General features: G+C 34.3%; 1 protein-coding gene and 1 pseudogene across 2 annotated transcripts; both read right to left on the reverse strand.

Moving 5' to 3' along the window:
- Positions 1 to 1,326: 1,326 nt before the first annotated feature.
- LOC149190679 (pentatricopeptide repeat-containing protein At2g13600-like) lies at positions 1,327 to 3,444 on the reverse strand. Its single transcript, XM_089412237.1, has 2 exons — positions 1,519 to 3,444; positions 1,327 to 1,427 (listed from the first exon to the last, which is right to left on the reverse strand). Exons 1-2 carry the CDS (start codon positions 3,373 to 3,375, stop codon positions 1,404 to 1,406), a joined length of 1,881 nt encoding a protein of 626 aa, XP_089268363.1. The 5' UTR covers positions 3,376 to 3,444; the 3' UTR covers positions 1,327 to 1,403.
- Positions 3,445 to 17,385: 13,941 nt separating this feature from the next.
- Positions 17,386 to 20,709, reverse strand: LOC149190680 (asparagine synthetase [glutamine-hydrolyzing] 1-like; annotated as a pseudogene). Its single transcript, XR_016256012.1, has 3 exons — positions 20,004 to 20,709; positions 18,217 to 18,337; positions 17,386 to 18,102 (listed from the first exon to the last, which is right to left on the reverse strand). The product of XR_016256012.1 is annotated as an asparagine synthetase [glutamine-hydrolyzing] 1-like (transcript).
- Between the last annotated feature and the right edge of the window lie 3,516 nt (positions 20,710 to 24,225).

A 24,225-nucleotide genomic window follows, 5' to 3' on the forward strand; every position in this document is an offset into this window, starting at 1 on the left:
AAATCTGCCTATGCTAATGTTGCGTTATTTCTAAGTTATTTTTATAATCAAAGCCTACCTGGTTTATTATTTTTAATTATCAAATAAAATAATCAAACTAATCATCAATGAAATATAATATATTATATTAAATCATAATCACTATTAGGAAATATACACTTGACGTCATAAAAGTGGGGAACTGTGAAAGTGAACATTTTTAATGTCTTCGTAGGAGTTCAAATCTCCCCAGCAACATGTTTTCCCTTTGTGAATTGCTTCTGCCTGTGTTTGTGGTGGGGAGCAGGTGCAAGTCCTGGGCGACTTTGGAGGAAAAATATCCTCCACCGACCAGCTTCTAAACCAAAAGAATTTTATTTGAATGTTACAAACTGGCTGCAAAAATTGTAAAACTCCCAAAATGGAGAATTGCCCTATCAGAGAAAAAGGAAAAAATGACTACAAATCAACATAATCCATCTAAGCTCTTATTACCCAATCAAGCCAACTAAGCCAACCAACATATGGGAGATCATTATAAATAGAATGGACTGCCTAGCATTTCAATTTTTTCACTTTGAATTCAGAAATTGAGGAAATATGCCTTGCGCATACTATCATCCCACTCAAGCTTGCAAGTGGTTATGCAAAATGCTCATGAGACAAGTTTGGTCACAATTGTTTCTACCTCTATCGATACTACATAAGTGATTTAAAAAAAAAAAAAATTGCTTTCATAGCAGGGCATAAGTAAATTGGGTGCAGTCAAGGACTTCCATGAGATGCAGCCTACTATTATACATGTCATTTCTTCTTCAAGCTGCAATGAAGCACAATGCTAAGAATAAAATCATCCCCAAAAATCAGGGCTATGAAAAATCGTCACCATCCAATTCCCAACATATGAAAATGATATCCTGTTCAGCATATCTTAGCAGTGACTCTGCACTGGTTCTTCCAATCAAATGCCAAATGCATGCAGGAGACCTCCAAGCAATGCACTTTACTGGAACAATTGAAATCAAAATCCATTTCTTTGCTACCAAAGTAGTAGATTTGGCATGAACATGTGTATAAGTTACTTCACTTAGAATGAACAACCATTACCCCCTGAACAGTGCCCATCCTTGCAATGATGTTAAATTTTGCATGCCTTGATAGAATTTGTTATCAAGGATCATAGAGAGTATCTGGATTACGATGTGGCAAGCCACCATACAAATGAAGGTTCTTTATGACTTGAACAGGTGCTCCATGGGATGTACTTTGTAGTCTGTTAAAAGAGCAATTGCTTCTCACTCCCTGTGGTGGCAACGAATTTGCAGTTCCAACGCCTCTTTACTATCCTATGCAAATATCATATTTGGAACATACTTTGCCCCTTTTGTCCCCCAGAACAGGTTCTCAAACTTCAGATAAATCTTCTACATTTGCGTGCAACCAATCACCTACAAGAAAAGCATGCACCTTCTTATTAACCTCAATCCAACTGCGTCCAGGTGCCTTTTTAATGCCTCTGTCTTTCATTCTCTGGCGTACCTTTCTCATGTCTGCCCACCTGCCAGCAGCAGCATAGATGTTTGAAAGCAGCACATAAGGTGCCGAATTCGAAGGGTCTAGTTTAAAAATGTGCTGTGCTGCACATTCTGCCACCTCTATATTGTTATGAATGCTACAAGCACCGAGCAAACAACTCCAAACAAAAGCATCAGGTTCTATTGGCATTTTCTCGATCAAGTCTAGCGCTTCATCAAGATGCCCAGCACGTCCGAGAAGGTCAACCATGCATCTGTAGTGTTCAATTGAAGGTGTTATCTGATAGTGATTGCTCATGCGATTGAAGTATCCATAGCCCTCATCCACTAGACCTGCATGGCTGCAGGCAGACAATACCCCGACTAAGGTAACAGCATTTGGGCCTATGCCATAATGTAACATCTCCTCAAAGAGTTTGAGGGCCTCCCTTCCAAAGCCATTGATGGCATATCCTGCAACTATTGTTGACCACGTCACCACATTTCGTTCATGCATATTGTCGAATAGTTCACGTGCCTTCCAAAGGTTACCACATTTGGCATACATGTCAATGAGAGCATTCACCACCACTAAGTGAGACTGGAAACCAGTCCTAATTATCTTCTCATGGATTTCCATGCCCTGTTCCAGAACCCCAAAGTTAGCACACGCTGGAAGAATACTAGCGAAGGCCATAGAGTCCGGCTTTACCCCGGCCAATTCCATTTGATGAAAGAGCCTCAAAGCTTCTTCGCCGTGCCCATTCTGCACAAATCCCGCCATCATCGTTGTCCACGATAAGACTTTCTTGTGAGGCATCTTCCGAAAGAGCATGTAGGCTTCATCAATAAACCCGTTCTGCGCAAACCCTGCGAGCATGGCATTCCATGAAACAATGTTTGGCCGGTACATACTCTTAAAAAGCTTGAAAGACTCATCAACAAGCCCAATCTGCGCAAATCCCGTGATCATCGTATTCCATGACACTACATCCGGTTGACGCATTTCTTTAAAGAGTCCTAGAGCCTCATAAACGAACCCATTCTGCACAAAGCCCGCCATCATGGTATTCCAAGATACCAAATCTCGACACGGCATCTGCTTAAAGAGCTCGTGGGCTTCATCAACCAGCCCATTCTGTGCATATCCTGCAATCATTGCATTCCAAGACACCACAGTTCTTTGACGCATTTTGTCAAACAATTCGCGGGCTTTCTCTAAACTGCCGCATTTGGCATACATGTCCAGTAGGGCGTTTGCCACAACAACATCAGATTGAAGTCCGCTTCTTATTATCTCATAATGAATCTCTATACCCTGCTCCAGATACCCCAGGTTGGCACATGCGGGAAGAACACTGGAAAACGTGAATTGATTCGGCCGAGCGCCCTGCCCCTTCATTTGGTGGAAGAGCGCCAGTGCCTCCTGTGCAGGCCCGTGCCTCGAGTAAGCTGCGATCATGGCAGTCCAAGAACACACATCCCGTTCCCGCTCTGCCATTTGGTCGAAAATTCTGCGAGCATCCACCACGCTCCCGCATTTGATATACATGTTCAAAAGTGTGTTTGACAGAAACGTGTCTGCCATGAATTCCCCCCTCTGGTTCATGTGAGCGTGGATTCGTTTGCCCTCTGATAAAGCCTTCCTTTCAATGCAGCCCTGCAACATATAAATGTAAGTCCATCTCTCTACGCTTATGTCTTTAACTTGCAATATGAGTAGCGCCTCCTTCCATCGACCTTGTTGGTAAAGTGTTCCCACATCCAGGTCGTCCATTACAGTTACAGCCTTCGTAGAGGCATGTGCTTTAGGAGTGTTTATTGTTTTAAAAATATGAGGGTGAAACCGTCTGCCCACAAGCAATGATGTCCGCTGCTTCATCTAAGAGGATCATCAAAAACACGATTCAGTATTCCCTTACAAGATTTTTAAAATTATTTTTGCTTAGATTCCGGCTCTTTTTAATCGTCCAAGTAATTCCTCCGCCTTGACTCCAATGAAAAAAAAAACCACCTTAAAAGATTTTTCACAGTAAATATTGTATTTTTTAGATTATAAGTTTCTTTTAAAAAAATAAAGTAAAACTCATTCTCTGGTTGATTTTTAGAGTTTATCTCTAAATGTAAATATACGAAGTTTACCTAGAAGATGTACGGCTGGAAAATCTCATATTCGATATTGGTTTAAATTTTAAATCTCTTAACATATTAAAAGGGGTAAACAACGATAAGTGCAAGCTAATTTTCACACTTTGATATTTTTATATAATTTAACCACATATACAACCCTAATTCTTATTACCAACAAACTTACCTACTGTTAATGGTATAAATTATATAATTTAACCACATATACAACCCTAATTCTTATTACCAACAAACTTACCAACTGTTAATGGTATAAATTGAGTTCAAATGTTCGTGAAGGAGCACTAAAATGTCATTTTTAAACAAACTTACCAACTGTTAATGGTATAAATTGAGTTCAAATGTTCGAGAAGGAGCACTAAAATGTCATTTTTAGCACCCTTATGTTTAATTATTTCTCTCAGATAGTTGGATATGGATTTTGTATGACTAACCTCTTAAACAAAAACTATGGTTTCTAAAAGTGACTATCATGCTAATAATTTACTTAAATCTTTGTTAATTTTTCTTATTCGTGTAGAACAAAGAGTTTGAAGTGAAATAGAAGTTAATAAATGGTTCGTGTTAGAGGAATTAATTTTTCTTATTCATGTAGAACAAAGAGTTTGAAGTGAAATAGAAGTCAATAAATGGTTTGTGTTAGAGGAATATGGACTTTGGTGATGAAGGTGACAATACATCATTGTAACTATTTTTTCACATTTTGATTGATATATGGGGATATTTTTTCTTCCCCATCTGAATGATGTTGTAATTTAGAAAATAATATATAAATTAGCTTTCAATACATTGAAAAAAACTTGTTAAATGCGATTATGTAGGAGCCAACATGAGATATGGAAAATAAAAATAAAATTAAAAAGAACCAATCAAATATTTTTTATTGAATGAGAAATTTGTTTTTATTAATATCAATAGATGTGTTATATCACTTCTAACTTTGCAATATATAAAAGTGAATGAGGAATAAGTTGTAAATAATGTTTTATGACTTGTACAAACTATACAATAACACTAAAATAGATTATCCTATTTTATTTCAACCATGAAAAGAAACTTTTTTATGAACCTAAATCTAGAGATGAAGTTAAAATACAAACCTTACATTTATATTTTTTTGGATGGGAAACATAATATTTTTGCTAAAAAGGAAACATGGAAATGATAGATAGGAATGAATTCATTATAAATTTTGTTACCTAATGCTTCTTTGCTTCATTATGTTGTTCCACACAACATTATAACGAAATTTATGCAAATAACAAAGTATTTATAACAAGGAATATGTTGGTAGTCCTTTCATTGATAAAGTCATGAAAGTAAGAGAGAAATGGATATATAGTAATAGGGTAAGTTGTCTATGGAAGGGATTCATTGGCTCAAAAGAATGGTACCTACAGATCGTATTTTTTTAAACCATTATCTAACTTGATGTATACTTTTAATTTGTTTCTCACTCTTCAAATGTATTGGTTGATATAATTTTCAAAATTAGTGTATGGATAGATTTTATGTTTCAAGCAAGGACATTATCAAAGACAAGATGACTCTTGTCTTCATATCAAATAATTTATGGAAAAAATGGTGGATTGCATTGAACTTTATAAAAATGGTTTGTTGGTTGTTCACTTAAAACATCAAGCTAGATGACATTATTTAGAACAAAACAAAATAATATGGCTGTAATTAATGTACCAAAGAAAATAAGGGATGGATATGTTTGGTTGGGTGTAATAATTGACCATAATGCTCATGTAAAAACTTTAACACAATATTGCAAGCAGTTCAAAGATGAATGAACTACATGTAATATCATTTGTGAATATTTCAAGTGTAGGATAATGAATTCTATACTTCTCAACAAGTCTTTGATAGAAATGATGTTGAATTGTATCAAGTTTCTATAAATTATTTTGTACAACTATGTACTATTCTATGTGCAAAAAAGAAAATACAATCTATGGGAAGAAGAGGAAGAGAGAGTGGTTCACCTAAATCACCTAGGGATACCCCCCCCTCCCCCACACACATATATATATTAGTTGTGATAGTGGACTATGAGAATAACATCCCATGCCTTGATTTTCAATGTTATTATTCATTTCCATTACAGAGCATACTAATAAGCATTAGCTATCTTCAACCTCTCTTTTGTAAACTTATAATTATTGATATAATTAATTGTGTTTATGAGTGGGTGGAAACTCACAATGTGGAATTATTGTTTTTCCTCGGTTCGAATGCAAAAACTTGCACCTACATTTTTTAATTGATGTTAATGTATCGTCTATGATCAACAAAACATTCTCTTAATTCTCCAAGAGATCAAAGAAAATTGTAAGAGAGCATCCATCCTTTGGTGTTTATGGGAATTATTTAAAGGATTTTTGAATAAGGTTCTCTATTATATAGTGTTGGAGGATAGGATTAGAATGGGAAAATATCCCTATTGTTCATATGGTCATATGGGGATGGATTGGCATGATGAAATCTACCACTTTTTAGTTTACCAATGTTTAGAGATTTGAGTTTGGATTCGTGAAAACATGTTTTTACCAAAGAAAAATTGATCCAAAAGTTCTAATATCATATAACGATACATTTACACCACTTAAAAGGAAAGTTCTTTTATTATATGTTGGATGCAAATTTTCTCATCATGTATATAAATTGAGAAATAGATAGCTTATTTCAAATGTGGAGACAAATGATCATGATTCTTTTTTTTGTCAAATATTATTACTTAATTAACAAAAAAACTATTTTCTACTAATGTTTTTAATATCTTATTTCATTAAAGTTTTTTTTGTCTTCTTTTTCTTTTTCTAATAGTTTTTAAAACCTATTTTCAATACCTATATTTAGACGTTGTAATCATTGAAGATAATTACTCATAAGAATCTTCTAATAAGAATGGAAAATTTGATGAACATAAGAGAGTATTAGAGATCCATTTAGAAATTACAATTCAAATTCAAATGAAAGAAATAATATATATAGATATAATATAATGTTTTTCAAAGCTTAAAGATTATAGTTTTTTTTAATTGTTAGAAATCAAGAATTCATAGTTGTATTGTTTTGTAGGATATGGTGATGCAAGTGTTAAGCTTTTAGAAATTAATACATATCAAAATCAGTATAATATGCAACATTGTTGCTTAGTACCTGCTTTTTATGCAAAATGTAATTGATAGCATAAATTAATGCTCATCTTTGGGATTTTAGTACTTTGGTCACTTGTGCATTAATATAAGCAAAAGTACTTGAATTTAATCACACTATAGAAAAATTTCTACTGGAATCTTTTACTTAGATTTTTTAGTTATAATGAATATTTTTGATAACTTTTTCAAATCTTATAAAAGTAGAGCGTTTTCCTTGTAGTTTTTATCTAATATTTGTTATCTCACATAAAGTTTAAAAGGTAGAAAATGAAAACGTAAGATTGAAATTAACAAATAGACAACATAGAAATAAACATTAATCATTAGTCAATATAATTCGTGATATTGTAATTATCTTTTGGCCTCGAAATAATAAATATAACAAATATTTTTGATGTATTTATTAATTTTTAATATTTATTTTTTCTATTTGAAACAAAAAAAAAGAGTTATAAATAATAAAAAACAAGTAATTATCTATTTCAATAAAATTAAGTATAGTAAACTTAACTTAGTCAGAAAATCAATTTATCTTTGACGATTCTTAAGTTTTTATAATTCATGATTTCACCCATAATATTTTACATAATATAGCCTATAAAATTTAAAAATTTCACTGTAATTAAATGTTGATTAAAAAAATAATAGATATATTATAGCACTAATTTTCTATAAGAATTATTTATTTATTTGTTATTATAAATAAGAAAAAATAATTAACTATTAATTTGAAAAAAAAATTATAATAACTTGACTAAAAAATTCTAATAAATATTAAAGTTTTGTTCCATATTTTTATTTTCTTCATTAAAAAAAAATCATTTTGTTGAGAAAAAAAATCTAATAAAAATTAAAGTAAAATTAACCGCCAAAAAAATCACTCATATAACATTCCCTATTCTTAAAAGCCATCATTTCCAACAATGCTATATAGATATATTATCGTTATGATTGGAATGGACATTCCCTATTCTTAAAAGTCATCATTGCCAACAATGCTATATAGATATATTATCGTTATACTTGGAATGGTGTTTATTGCTTATTTGGAGTTTGAGAATACTTAGACGCGCTCAAGCTTTACACAATGAACTTAAACCGTAACGTTTAGTATGTCACAAAGAATACATACACCAATCTTGAAATTATATGAGTCATCTCACAGAATATGCAGTGAGCAGAGCAGGATTACTCCACTTCAAACCCTTTGGTTCGGTTCTGGGAATGGTTTGTTGGTCACCTGCCAAGCCACTCTAAACCTGTCAAGATAGTGGTCACGAGAAACGAGAATCTCACAAAAATGAATAAGAAGAAGATTAGGAATACGTGAGAATGACGATAAGAATGGGATTGATTGATATCGATCAATCCAATTGGAAATTCAAGTAGATTTGATTAAAAAACAAAAATGCTAGAGACCAAAAAGGCGTAAAAATGAATATCCCAGAGACCAAGACCAGGGAAAATGATATGCAATCCATGTTAATGAGAAAGGGCATGTCAATGCACACTGTAATGCTTGGAGGTGGAGTAAACACTGCTCATAACCCAGGATTCGAGGTTAACCATAAACGTCGAGGATCCTAGATCTGATGACCTCAAGCTTTCTAATAATGGTTGCCAGCTTGACTTCAAGATTCTCAATTTTGGTTCCGAGCTTCCAAAATGCTTCAAGAAGAAGCCTGAATTGAAGGAAATTGATTAAGATGCTATTCTTCATGACGACGAGGCTAAAAATTTCTCAGTACAAGTGCACAAACCTGCAACAACCTTTTCATTTCTATTATGGAAGCAATTTCATTCCTATTAGGGAAAGCAAGACAGTTAAGCAATATGGCTAATAGAAAATAAAAAAATGTTAAACAGCCGGCCTAATTAACGATAAGCTAGTGCTTGCCAAAAGCCACCGAAGATAGAAAAAGCAGTGAAAATATCTTGCCATGTCAAGAAGGCAATTTAACTGATATTTGGAAAAAGCAATAAAAATATCTTGCCATGTCAAGAAGGCAACTCAACTGATATTTGGAAAAAGCAGTCACACTTCAAATCAATGGTTGAAAGTGTCTCACTTGATCCAACGGAGGAGGATGAAAGTGTTGACAATTGTTGATGCATAGGAAAGGCCTATCAGCCTAACTAAAAATCAATGGTTGAAAGTGTCTCACTTGATCCAACGGAGGAGGATGAAAGTGTTGACAATTGTTGATGCATAGGAAAGGCCTATCAGCCTAATTATTTGATATTAAATACAAAGTGTTGATATTGTAATGATAATATTTTGATAATGTATAAATTTTTATTTTTATTGAAAATTTGATTAAGAGTGTAATATAATAGAATATTTATATTTATAATATATGTGTTAATTTAGTGAAAACTAATATATTTTAGAAAATGTGTAGTTAAATAAACTAGCATTTGCACCAAATGTTGCAAAGGAAACGTCGTAAGGCATAAATTGAAGAACACAAATACAACAAAAGAATACTTTGATAAAGAATAAAAATATATTGAATGCTCAAATCAATGCCCCATTAATTGGAACCACTTAGTAGACATATCTATCAACATTAGGATTATACACAATGACCAAGAAATTTCCCATATACAAACAAAACCTTTCACAACAACCTTTTGTCACTTCCACATTTTAAAAAATGCCTTGGAACGTGATTGGAATGTCCCATATTGCCTTTTTCATTATGTAGATAAATCTTCCATATTGCTATTTTCATCATGCATATTGTTAGTTCATTGTTGTAAAGTGTTAGTGTGTTAAATTCAATACTATAAGTTCGACAAGCGAAAAACATTCCTCAATTAGCATAATATGCATTTTTCTCTCACCGTGTATTTTTCAGTCAAAGAGCACGAGTAACAGAGTAACATGTATTTTCCCTTCATTGTTTTCATCATAAAGCCAAGAAATCTACGCCTTATCTATAAAGTAACAAAAACATTTTGGAATAAGTTTCATATTTCAAGCCAGTGTCTAACCTATAAAGTAACAAAAACTTTTTGAAAGAAATTTAATATTTTAAGCAATTGACTAACCTAATTTAATAATTGAAAAATTCTCAAAGATGAATTATACTCCATAATAAGAGAGCCAACATTGGAGCCCATACTTTCACTAAAACCAAAAGAAACACAACCACTTGTTAAGAAGAAATTCAAGTAATAATAATAAAACAAAAATAATAAACATTAAAGTATAAAATGGTATTTCCAACACACAGGTATAAATATACATGCTCTATGTCCATTGTTAGATTAAATGGGTGTGGAGAAAATTAGTAGAGAACCCAAAATTGTATTTCTAATTAGGAGAGGGGTGAGAAATGCTTTAAATGCGAGTTGTTGTCATTCTAATGAAACCCTTTGCAAAGGGGATGTTAAGATTCTGAGAGAGAAGCTAGGCTTGGTAGAGAACACCTTCCTTGTGAAGACAGAATGTCAGTGTTTGGTTGCTCCGAGTTGTTCTCCTAAAAAAGGGGCAGATGAGTTTTGAAGAGGGGCAGATGAGTTTTGAAGATTTGCAGGATGACTTATAGATCTATGAAAATTCCTTCCATATAGATGCTTGGCATCTTCTATTTCTGACCAATGTAAGTTTATGACATATTATATGAAAGTTGTGACCGATACCTCTCACGTTATGAGCCATTTATGATGGGAGATTCACATGCTAAGTAGGGAACCTCTCTTGAGGAACGATTATTTGTTATGAGATATTTTTGTAATTTCTGTTTCCTTTCTTGTCAAGTCAAGTTGGGAGAGCATTGTAGTTAGGCTAATATATAGCTAGAATGAGTAGAGTGAATCTACTGAGAGGGTGCCTCAGACTTTTGAGAAGCCATTGTAATCCCTTCACGACAGCGGTGTAACTTTTGTGGTGTTCTTTTACCTATTGAAATTAGGTTATATATTCAATGTATTTCTGCCAGTTCTGACCAACCAATATCAAGATTTGAAAGATCAGACATTTAAACACATATACAGAGACCATAAAATTGATTTGATACAAAAACGACTATGGCAGGGTAAGCAAGGTCTAGATCTAAGTGCAGTATTAATGCTATTTTGAGGAAATATATTTCTTCTTAAATTTATTTGAACATTGTTCCTCCACATATAAAAATAAATAAAAAATATAAAAGAGTAAAAATAAGTAAATGAAAATACTCCTAATGTGTTGCCCTCTTCATCAATTTTATCATTTGCTTTTCCCATTGATTAACTGCCTCACCTCTGGTTGTGGAGGTTCAGGAGATCAATTCACCAGAGGTAATGACTGGGAATGATGAGAAGTATGTGCAGTGTTCGTCAAGTGGAGATTTTGTGGAGAACAGCGAACTGGAGCAGGGATCACAGCCGATTGCTGAGCCCCGAGAGATCAATTCAAATGGACAAAATCTAGCCTGTGATTCTGAGTTCCAGTGTTTAATTGATAAAAACCGTGAGTTTGAATCTGAGAGCATTTCAGTGGAGCAACAGAAGCTGGAATTGCCAGCGTTAGATGGTAAACTTGAAGAAATAGAGTCTGTGGTGAGTGAGGACAACAAGCCAGAGCAGAATAGTGAATCTAGATGCCAGAACTTGGAAAATGAGGACGATGCATGTGGCCATATAATAGATGAGGAGAAGCAATCTGAACCTACAAACAAGGGGCAGAATGATGAGATTGAAATGGACTGTTTGCCAAATGGGGACAGTGCGCTGGAACCTCGTTTTCATTTAAATGATGACAATGAGCTTGAATCAGGGTGTTTTGATAATGAGGATAATGGCATTCTCACTGAAGACATGGATGGACAACAGGTTGACGAGGTGCATCACGGGAAAGATGAAATATCTGATCCAGAGTCAAGTGACTGCAATGTGTCTAACATTGGTGGGTCTTCTGACGTGGTAGATAAAAATTCTGGAGGCTATAATCACACAGTGCAACCAGACATGCAAGAGGGTGTTGCTGTTAGTGCCTCTGATTTGGTATCTACAAGTGTTCTTGCTGGTTCAAATGGTCTGTTTACTCCTGTTTCAGAGAATGAGCAAAAGCCTGAAACAAAGGTCACTAAGAAGAAGCTCTCGTGCTTAGTGAAAATACCAAGGCACTTGGACAACAAAATTAGAACTCAAATTTGACTTGCGCAGCTGCATTTGGATGAGAAAACCCAATTCAGGGACTTCATCAAAGCAGCCATACAGATGAAGCGGGTAACATGCTTATATATCTTCACAAGTCTTTTAATTGAATATTCTTTGTTGTTTTGAGCATCTAGTACATCTGCTTTAGTCTTTTGAAAATTGTTTCTTCTTCTTACTCTGCTATATTTCATATGGGCTTTTGTGTAGTCCAACAAAGAACAAATGATAGAGAGGTTGAGAGCTGCAAGGCAGGAAGAGAGGGCATTTCGTGAGGCAATCAAGTCCAAACGAGAAGAGATGGAACCAGTGCAGTTGACCTTGAACAGAGTTAAGAATGCAACGTCTGTAGAAGAATTTGATGAAAAGGTATACTCATATCGCAAGGATTGCATTTAAATCATATGTGTTACTAATTTATTGCTTGTTCATAATGAACATGTTAATTTTTGTAAATAGATATACCAGATGCAATATAGAATTGAACACGAGAGCATGCCTTTATGGGAAGAAAAACAGTTGCTGCGTGAGATGAAAGTGATGAAGCTTAATCGGGATCAACTATGTGCAATTACAAGATCTCATTCTGAGCTTCAAGAGGCATTTGATCACATTGATAAAATTCAAGAACGTAGTAAGGTAATTCATTGAAGATTAATCACCTTTGGTTTCTTCAATTCTTAAAGTCCCTATAACTTGTTTTCTATCTTTGTGCAACTTCTGGGTCAGGAATTGGATTCCCTGAAAAAGCAGGCTTTTCAAGCAGAAAAGAATGTGCAGGCCATTGAGAAAGAATTTGGTGCCTTGAACTCTGATTTGAGGCAATTGCAAGATGAATGGAATGATGCAGATTCTGTTCCGCAAGAAGCCTATGAAGCATTGAAGGCTCTAAAAAAACAGGAGTATGAGCGGGTAAGAAAATCACACTTTTTTACATTCGCTGACTAAACTTTGTAAGATAGTGTTAACTACTGTTAGACTTTTTTTTCTACTCATTTTTATTGTTGTGCAAAAAACAAATCAGATCGGAACAAAATTCCTCATTTGTATATTCTTTCTTTTGGTTATAATGGAAAATTATGTCCACGCTATATTGAAATGTATGAATTTTGAAAGTCTTGTTGTGGTGTTCTTTTACCTATTGAAATCAGGTTATATATTCAATGTATTTCTGCCAGTTCTGACCAACCGATATCAAGATTTGAAACTGCTAGGAATCTTGATGACAGGTGTAGGCTTCTGAAGAATTAATGGTGACGACTGTTCTAATGGCCTCCAATAATCTTTGAACAGTTGACATAGTTTTGGCTATTCTTGAAGCAGTTAACAAATATCTCCATGTTTAGAGGTTTTTAGGTTTGGATGGACGACCATTTATATAGGGAAATGGCTCAAGCTACCTGTCATGAGCATGGCATCTGTAGCAAAGGGCATTGCAACAATTTTATTTTCATTCAAATTGTCTTTTATGATAGGCTCCATCATTTATCATATAATACCCTGTGCACATTTATCATATAATACACTGATTTATGTGCAAAATAAGAGTTGGAGAGTTTCTAGTCCTGAACATTGAAAACATGGTAGCTACTTATATCAAGGTCATTGGTAATATCTTGAGGTGCCAAATTTACTGTAAGGTTAACAGGTAGCTTGGTCATCTAGTACTAGCATCCTCATTTATTTCTTTTTGGCAGTTAATAATTTGATGGCCTTCGAAATTTAATGGCCTATCGTATCGTTTCAATCTTAGCGAGATTCGCTTCAATTCACAAGTAAAGAATCGTTTCCATTGAGGTTTCGATAGATGAATGCCTGAATAGATATGGATAGGCTATGGCAACATCTGCTCCGTTTTGGTTCGATCGTCATTTTGTTCAATCTTCTTCATAGTCGATCTCCCTGTTCTTGAAATCGATGTATGTTCTGCACAAGCTTCGAATGCAACGAAAGCTCCTGGCATCAATCGCCTTTCCTTTCCTTCCTTTCTTGTGAGCTTCGCCTGATAACCATGAAAGCTGTTTTGCTCCTTCTATTCACTGCAGCAGAAAAATCACTGGCCAAGGATTTGCATATATAGATCCCCTGCGAAAGCCATTTAAAGCTCTATGGGTCATTGTTAATTGTCAACATAACAAAATAATTGTGTCCTGCTAAACATGATTTTTTAAGCGATTTAATGAATCAGCCTTCCCAATTTGTGCAACATTTCAAGATTCTTAATGCTCTTGTTCTAGCAAATAAATCGATCAGACAACATATAATCTCAATCATCATTATCTCCAATAACAGACCTGCGCCATTTTCACGGCCGTTTTATGGATTGTTTTCGATTTACATGCAAACTTGATTTGTTACCATCTTTTGCTATTAGCTATTCATACAACATAAAAGCGAAAACATTAATTTCAATCAACGCAATGATGGCGCCCATCTGGCTGTCCATGGCCTCGTTCCTGCCATAACAGTGGTGGAAAACATTGAAACCACTCATAGGCCATATTATTATTTCTTCTTGAATTGGATGAAAGGTATTGATAACTGTTTGGGACTACTTGTATAAGATGTGTCTGGGCTGCCAACTGAGGAAGGGCCAAGGGGAGACTGAAGTGGTGTAATATTTGATGGCGCTGGCGCTGATGCTGAACTGTTTCTATACTCCAAATCATAACCTGAAACCATAAAGGATGTGAGACAATTAGTCAGAGCATGTTCCCGAAACTCACCATCACAGAAGGCATGGAGAAGATATTCAATTAATATATCAATATGCTTTACTCCCCAACAAATATCCGTTTTCTAGAACCAGATTTAAGTGGGCACTTACAGTTAGCTTCCTTCCACCCCAGTTTAAGCTCGTCCCGGTCAAAGACAATTTGATAACCTGACATGAAATTCTCTGCATCAAAGAAGAAAATGGCATCGTAAGAGTTAAAAACCAGAGTTGGACACCCCAAATTTCTATGTCGTCCATCTCCTTTATGACTGATTAAATACTGTACAAAACAAAATCCTGTCGAATAACAGAGATATTTACATTTATTTTGATTCTTGTATGCCAAAGAATATCTGTACAAGTAAAAGCTAGGCCCCTACATGAATTGGTGGAAAACTGGCAGCTGCTTCACTAGTGTGCTGAAGTGACTGAATTGCCAGTCTCAGGCAAGAGAATTGTTTGAGCAGTTCTTGAAGAGTCCCAACTATGAAGGATTCTAAGAAGAGAACGAGCTTTCTTTTTTGCTTTAGGAGTACCAGATGTGAGAAGATTATACAGACGAGGCATTAATGATGGCAATCTCAACAAACTATTTACAATTTTGTCACTTCCACTGCAACACAATGATAGCAAAACAGAAATCAATTGTCCTTGCATTTAGCTGAAGATGAACCCAATCTTAAATGGTTGACTATTAGAAAGATTGCAGAGGTTTCGCTAATTGCAAGTAATCCTCTTAACTCTCTTACAAGAACAGCTAGAACACCAATTGCATATTTTCTAGTTTTTATCTAAGAATCCCTTTGTAGAGGAAAAACTAGTGCAAGATTTGGAGGAAGTGGAGTGGTCACATGGGAGATTTCGCATAGTATACCATCATGATGGATGTGATTTCTTGGAGAAATATAGACATTTCCTTACTTATGACACACTGAGCATGAGCAAGATTTGTTTTGATTTAAAAAGACTAGGTCCTTACTATCATGATAAATCCACAAGCACAAGATTTGAAATACAAAGAAGTCAAGCCAAAATAGAGTTGTGATCTGGGAAAACTATTGAGATGAAATCCAAGGGGGAGACGGGAAGAGTGACTGGGTGATTGAGAAATAAGTGTTATTAAGAATAAATTGCTTATAAACATAGTAAAGAAACCTTTCATCATTGATCAACAACCAACGAACAAATTATCTCACAGGTAGAAAATTTTTTATGTGCTTCTTGTTGGCAAGACATTCTTGAGAGGATCTCAAATCGAATTGGCAACTAGAACTTCCACTCTTTGAACTTGGAAGGTCGTGTGACCTTGATCAAAGATGTTCTTCAAGCTTTACCGCTATACCAAATTTCAGCATTGCCAACACATACGCTGATTTATAAAGCTATCACTACCAAATTTTGAGATTTCTTGTGGCAAGGCACTAAGCACACTAGGAAGTGGGCTATAGTGGCTTGGGAGAAGGTATGTTAACCAAAGTTGGTAGGGGGCCTTGGATTGAGGGATCCATAAATGCTTAACAAAGCCTTGGGAGCCAAACTATTGTGGTGTTGGTTGCAAGGGGGTGGGAACTCTTGAAACAAGCATGGAACATAAAATACAATTAATCCATTTCCCAAGATGATAAACTCCCCTCCTCGATTTACTCCCCTGCCCCCTTGGTTTTCCAATCTTAACTTTGACGGGGTTGCCGAAGGAAATCCAAGCCCAACCAAGTATGGAGGATTATTCAAGGACTGGCATGGAAATACTAAGGATATATGTTGGCAACTTTGGAATCACCAACAACAATGTTGTAGAGTTTATTGCTCTAGAACAAGGTCTGCAGAGCGCAAGCAAATAAGGCTTTTCTAATATCCAAGTGGATGGAGATTCCCAACTGGCCATATCCACAACTCAGAAACTTATCTAGGGTACCCTTGTGTCAAAAGTGGTTAAGAGTTGGGATTTTGAGCTATTGGTTTCTCGGATTCAAATATTGTTATCCACCTTTCCCTATGTGATCACATTACATTCTTGTTGGACTGGGAATAAGGTAAGCCAATCTTCTTGTAAATTGGGGATGCTGGGAGAGAGAATTGACTTTTAACTCCACATGGCCAATGCAAACCCAAATCAGTTGGGCCAATCAAATGAATACTATCGTCAAGGAGGATAAATATACCCCGTGGGGGGTGGACCCGTGCACCGACAACCTTTTCTAATTTCTTATGGCTATAGGTTGTGTGTATATCTTGATGGTTTTTTGGTTTCTTGGTAATCTCTTGTTTTGGATATCTCAGCCTTTTTTGGCTACTGTCAAATTTCTGGTGAATGAACTACGAACCTACAAATCCATTAAGCGTAAGACTTGGTAAACTTTTGAAATGTTGTAGACAACAATAGAACTTATTGCCATAATAAAAAACTCCTCAAATTACAAATTTTTTTAACTAATTGACAAACATAAAATGTTAAAAATAATGTATCATTTTAAATATAAAGGAAACACAACTTTAAATAATATATCATTTTAAATGAACTAAGAAAAACTAAACTAAATTAACCAACTTTAGCTATATTAAATTTTCACATTTTAAAATATATTAAAAAATAATTTATAATTAATAAAAAAATCATTAAAAATTCTTCAGATGATGCTTTTAACATTCATATATATATTTAAAGCCCAAATAAATGATAACACATATGTTTCATATATTAAAAAAAAAAAATGAATGTTTAAAAGACTACCAAATAGATGGTAATGGACTATTACAAAAGCCACTTACATCATTTCTTTATGATGTTTGGTATGTTATTGAAATAAAGCTGCTCCTTTTCAGAGTTTTCTCGCAGCCATTTAAGCAATTGAATGTGCTATTCTTAGCAAGCAGCTTCTACCCGTGTCTTATTTACCTTAGTTTCAAGGGTTGTTATAGTCAACGATATATATTAATCAGAAAGGTTGGAGTAACTAACTTTGCAGATAGCAAACTTGTATAAGCCAGTAACAGCCTTTGAAATCACCTTTACATTGCAAAACTGACTCACTTTTCAGCTTCATCAGTATTGATTATGAAAATAATACATATCAAATAAAAAACAAAATGATATTTCTAAATATCAAATTGCAAAACTGACTCACTTTTCAGCTTCATCAGTATTGATTATGAAAATAATACATATCAAATAAAAAACAAAATGATATTTCTAAATATCAAATTGTTCTTATCAGGATTCATTAGCCCAATTGGCCTGGTTCATATCAAAATTCCTTGGCCCAATTGGCCTCACTACCCACTCTAGGCATGCTAGTCTGCCTCTTGGCAAACACATCTACTTTGAAGTTCGCCCCACACATCTGCCCCTTACTATCAACACGAGGCATTGGCATCAGCTTATTCAGAGGATGTTCAAAACTCTGCAAGCCACCTGATGTAGAGAAAAAACAACCTGCAGGGCCAAATGCAACATCAGTATAAATAAGAGACAAAAATTAGATCACTATGCTTGATGTGTGAAACAGTCAGAGAATAGATAAGGTCTAATTTAGCAGTCGAATATTACCTCGGGGAAAAGGAGCAAAAGATTTTCCACATCCCTCTTTGAGGACATGTGGATCATCAGATAGGACAAGGCAACCATCATCTGCAGTGCCCCAAAAGAAAGGCACTGAACCATCGGCATCCTGGAAATAAAAATAGTGTCCGAGTCAGAATGCCAGGAAATCCACAATTTCTAAGGAAAGATTTTATTCAAATAAATACTCAGTGCAACATTTTTGGGGTCTTTGGAAATCTGATGTATGAACAGACTTCTCTGGGAAAAAGGTGTTCATTGGCCACGTGATTTTGAATAACTATTTTCCCCTTACCTCTCTAGCCAAACAAAGGAGAACAAATCCATTGGAAAATAACTCATGCTTAAATATTGTAAGCAAAATAGGAGTGTTGCAGGACCTGGGAAAATTTTTCCATACATTTGCAAAGGAATACCAACCATCATGTAAGAATTTTAAATGCTTTTAGCAAAGAGGTATTTTCACGAGCCAAACTCCTATATCATGTCCCATATATTAAAATGGCAAGTCAAAAACGATCTCCCCAGAGTCAAGACCAGATCCCCGAACTTAGAGGAGTCCATTAAAGCAGAAAGTCAGGTTGAACGACTGAGATCTGAGTTGAGTCAGTATGCTGACTTGAATCACTATGTTACCATATCATCAAGTTCAGTAGAATAAATTCGATCATCCTTTTCTATGTACAGTCATAATAATTGAAGCCTATATCTTAACAATGGCTTTAACAAGAGCAGCAATGTAGATATTCTTTATATTACAGGGTTTCTCTTGGATGGCCAACTCTGCTGTGTTTCTCAACTATGATCAGTAAGGTAGGCCAGGTTAGTTTTAGCTTTTGGGACTTGTAGCTATATGGCTAGGGTATGGATAGCAATTTGTAATGATGGGACACCTTCTTTCATCCGTGACCTTAATGAAAGTCATGAATTTGACAGGTCTATCTTGTAAATTTTCCAAAATAGTAACTGTCTTACACCACAAAAGGATAGTAAGTGCCTTACAACAGAAAAAAGAAAAAGATGCAGTATATATATTAAAAGAGTAGGCATGTACTTCTACTTCTAGTTTTAAAAAGGATCTATTATCTACTTCATTTCAGAGTATATTCACGTTAGAAGAGTCACTGAGTTCTAGTCATTATATCCATAAACCAGATTAATGTATACTGCAAATATGTTGCTGTTATCAAACCGTTGCCAGTTAGGATGGATCCTGAAACCTGTGTGTGGCAAATTCGCCAAAAGACCGCCAGTTGACTGGAAAAATCTCTACATTGCCATTAAGCCACAAGTTAATTTGAAAGCTAAAGTTATGGCACAGATTTTTCTCAAGGCTTGTAATTTGAATTTGCTAAATCTTCCTTTCAAAAGGATCTCATCATAACTCATCTAAGAATGTAAAGCTACTCCAAAAAAGAGGAGATGGGAAGGAGTTTGCAGGGTCAGCAGATCCACCTGTCTATGCTAGTGAAATGGTAAACCTGTGGATTAAATATAAGAGGCAGGGCCTTAAATTTTCCCCCCTGTCAATTGCGCGGCCAGGAAATATGATTCCGATGAAAAGAGTACTAAAATTCCAGAGATGGATAAGAAAAATATTGGGAAGCCTCAATTTTATTTATTATAGAGGGAAATGTAGTAGGAAGGATAGAGGGAAATGTGCATGTAGCAGGTCAGAAAGAAAAAATTAAGGGTTTATCTTAGATATTTCAATGGAAAATCTCAAAACCCCCAACAAAAAAAAGGAAATGAAGGGATAACAACGACAAGCGTACCACTGCTGTGAAGAAAGCTTGGGAGGTGGAGTCGTAAAGAACGAAGGCAAACTTTCCAGAGAGATCTCTGACGACCTGATCTGCAGGGTAGGGGCCCCGATCTCTGAGAGTCCGATACGCTTATATGACAATAGCCACTTCATTTGCACTTTTGTTCAGACCATATCGTTGCCTCAACACCGCTATGTTATCCATGATGCCCTCGAATATGCACTTTATCCACCACCGCCGCCCCCACGGTAGCCACGAGAGCCACCGCCTCCACCACCGCCCCTGTTTCCTCTGGACTGGGCTGGATTAACGGTGATGCTCCTCCCGTCAAGCATCTTGCCATTCATTGCGTCGATGGCGTCCCTCAACGAGTGCTCATCATTGAAGGTCACGAAGCCGAATCCACAGGATCTACCGGTTTCCGATCACTTATAATTTGCAAAAAACAAATCCTCTGCAGAAAACAAATCCAGAGACAAACCCTCCGAAAAGAACTTTATTCGTCAAACCCAAAACCCCGAAGCAAACCCTAGTTTTGAGAAGCCCTCAGAAGATGATTAATTGTGAAAATTCCAAACCGTTTCGGTAACCACCTTGAGCGAATGACTGAACCTTCTGCAATCGTCTAAACCGTTTCGGTAACCACCTTGATTGACCGTTTCGGTAACCACCTTGATCGAACGACTGAACCTTCTGCAATCGTCTAACATATAATCCTGTGGTGCAAAAGATGACAGGTGTAGGGAGAGGGGAGTTGATTTCAGAGGGAAACGCCTTACGGCGTAACTATTATTTTATTGATGTTATTTTAATATTCAAATATTCATAATAATAATAATGATAATTTATTTTTAAAGTTATGGTTAAACTAAATACCGAATAGAATAGTATGTAGAAGCTTACATATTTTTATTCAAAGGCCATCAGATAAAAGATATACCCTTAAATATCAATTATGACTATTAAAGTAAAAGAATCTAAAAAATTGTTTAAATAAATTATAAATATTATATAATTACAATTTATTAGGAACTAAATTATAAAGTTTTTATTCCTTTAAATTATTGTAAATTAATAATTATTATTACCAAAATGAAAAAGTAAAAATAAAAATTAATAATTAAACTATGAGCTTTTGTGAGTTATTACATATAAAAACAAAAAATTATAATTTTATAATATAACTTTCTTTAAATGTAGAATTTAAAAATTAGTTAAATTTATTATAATTAAATTCATAAATTAAAAATAATATAATATTTTAAAAAGTATCAACTTAATTATATAGTTATATAGTTGTTGAATTACTTTATATAAAATAAGAAAATGTGTTATATCTATCTATTTATATATATATATATATATATATATATATATATAAGAGAAAGAAATATTATAATTAATAAATTATAAAAAAAATGTATGATTAAATAAAATAATTAGACAAAATTGAAAAAGAGAAATAAGTTACTTAGAAGGTATATTAATATCTTCCTCTAAAGTGTCTTTCATCCTCAATCCCTCCCCAAAAGGTTTGAACCGCAAACTTGGAGATGATGAGATATTTGAACCGCAAACTTGGAGATGAAGAGATGACTCACTAAACCCCATTGAGACCAACTGGTTGGTTTACACCTCATGCATTTTCTTGCACTACCTTTCCACAAATCAAATGGTAAGTAGTTGTGGAATCACATAAGTCATGTGTGGAAAAGGATATAAACTATGTAGACTAATGAGAAAACACCTTGCATAAAGTGTATGAAGAAATGTTGTGAGAAATTCTATAATGAGACCTTAAGAAGGATTATGCACAATTGAAAAAACAAGTGAGAATCCACTAAGGGAACTCACATGAAGATGATGACCCAAAAACTGGCAATGGGGCCATTAGAATCATGTGTCCACATGAATGTTTGTTCGTTTTGAGGAATGCACATGTGTTCCTAGGTGTCTAGGCTTAGCAAGGCCCAAGATGCCAACTACAATGCTATCTTGGCATGGCTTAGAAGCATGTGTGCATTCTTAAGAAATCTCATTATACAGTTTGAAAACTCTATTTTTGTGCAATATAAATACCTTAGCTTTGCGGAATTTGAAAACCCTAGTAATGTGGAATGTGGAAACTCCAATATAGTGACTTGAAATTTGAGTGCATCATTATAAAATGTAAGTAAACACATGGCATATTGACTATGCATCACAAGTTGGAAATGTTGGCCGATGAATATTATTTGGGATTTGAAAACCATACTAATGTGGAATTTGATTGAATGGAAAAATTGTATAGGTGGAATTGTTGTTTATACAATTGTGACTACCTTATACCCAACACCCTTTATCTTTCTATTTTAGTTTACATATTTGTTTGTGTTTCTCTCTTCTACCTCCCTTTCTCATTTCCCACAAAAATTTCATCAACTCTCATTGAAATAGTTCTATGATCTTTTTTTATCGATGGAACCATTTGCCTCAAAATAGTGAATATTTTATGTGTGACAAATATATTATATTTTAGAGTGCAAATAACATTATAAAAAGTATTTGTAATGAGTCTTAATAAAAATAAAATAAAATAATTATTTTTACCTTTTTTTAAGAAAAATGAAATGACAAATTTATAGACATGTTCACATCTAAAAATGTAAAAAAAACCAAACTTAAACTAGTTCTAACTCTATAAAAAAGCAAAATCAAATTGATGTCTTAGTTGCTTTGCCTTGACATCTAAATTCACTTTAGATGACTTGGTTTAATCTCCAAGATCGTTAATCTCAAAGTTAGAATGCACCTTCTTAGCCATGTTAATGTGCATCATACAGCCCATCGCTAGATCCCATAGTACATTGGCATATTTGCCTTAAAATTTGCATTATGGAAACATGTACAACTTAGTAGGTTCATAGTGATGTGTAACTACCAATTTATTTTTCTCTATCACAGATATTTCTCATAAAAGTTGAGCAATAACTAAAATACAAACTCCACAAACTCACCATTTCATACATTAGAAGCAAAATTATTCTATCTTGTTACACAAATGATCAACCCTATGAATGAAACCTTGAGTCTTAACAACAACTTTCTAGGTGGATATGAGTCTCAAGCTTTTTAGTGATCATGAATATAGTTTTGATATTAATAAGTTTGAATCTCTTTGGTGATCTTGAAAATAGTGTGCTCTGCCTCACAATCAAAATAGTACTGAAGAATCCCAATATGTGAATCATTTAGTGCTTCTGCCACCCTTAACACTTTTGGTGCTTTTGCCACTTTTGATGTGCCCAACTTTATCACACAAAGATCATTGAGCGTATAGATGTGTTAAGCTACCAACCTCGTATTTCCATGTGGCATTGACCTATCATGTAAACAAAAACAAAGCCATGTTAGCATTGCCATAACATGTAAACAAAATGGAGCCATTTGACTTTAGAAACTAATGCAAAAAAATATTGAGATCAATTATTTAGAAACAATAAAACAGGGTTTTTAGTTGAATAATTTTGGCTATTTTTTGGTTTTGTATTTTTAAGAAAGCTCAATTATACAACTTTAATGAATTTGTAAGTGATTTTAGTAGAACTTGAATAATTGAATTCCACAAACAACATATAAGTTGAAAATGATCAATTAATTATTAGATTGTTATGCATATGAAAAATCACATTAATCGCTTATGAACCAGAACCATTTCTAGTCGAATTTTATGCCAAAGGTAATAATGGTGTCTTTGATGCAATTGGACAAAGGTAGGCATTATCACAATAGGAATTGTTGCATACATATTTGAGATATACACTTAACAACACTAAAGAAAATCATCTCAAACATATAAAGCACAAATGGTGGCTAATTGTCAAATTGTTATGCAGATGAAAAACTCAATATAAAATAAAACCAGATCCACCAAGAGCCTAGAGGGATCAAATGTCATTATATGCAAACCTCTTTTTAGAATGTAAAACTTTAAAAAAATGCAAAAATTGAAAAAAGAATTACACGTCAAGAGATTTAATCCTTTTTTCATAATGTCATTATATGGAAACCTCTTTTTAGAATGTAAAACTTGAAAAAAGAGTTACACGTCAAAAGATTTAATCCCTTTTTCATTTTTTTAAATTGTATTTTTGAATAATTTATTATTATTATATTTCATATTAAGCATTGAATAAGTTACACATTTTTGTCTTAATTATTCTACCTTTAATTACTTTTTTCTTTTGAGCAT

This window comes from Pinus tabuliformis, chromosome 3_1 (genome assembly GCF_031772625.1).
Source record: "Pinus tabuliformis cultivar Carrire ecotype Pingquan chromosome 3_1, CPIR1, whole genome shotgun sequence".
NCBI classification, from domain to species: Eukaryota; Viridiplantae; Streptophyta; class Pinopsida; order Pinales; family Pinaceae; genus Pinus; species Pinus tabuliformis.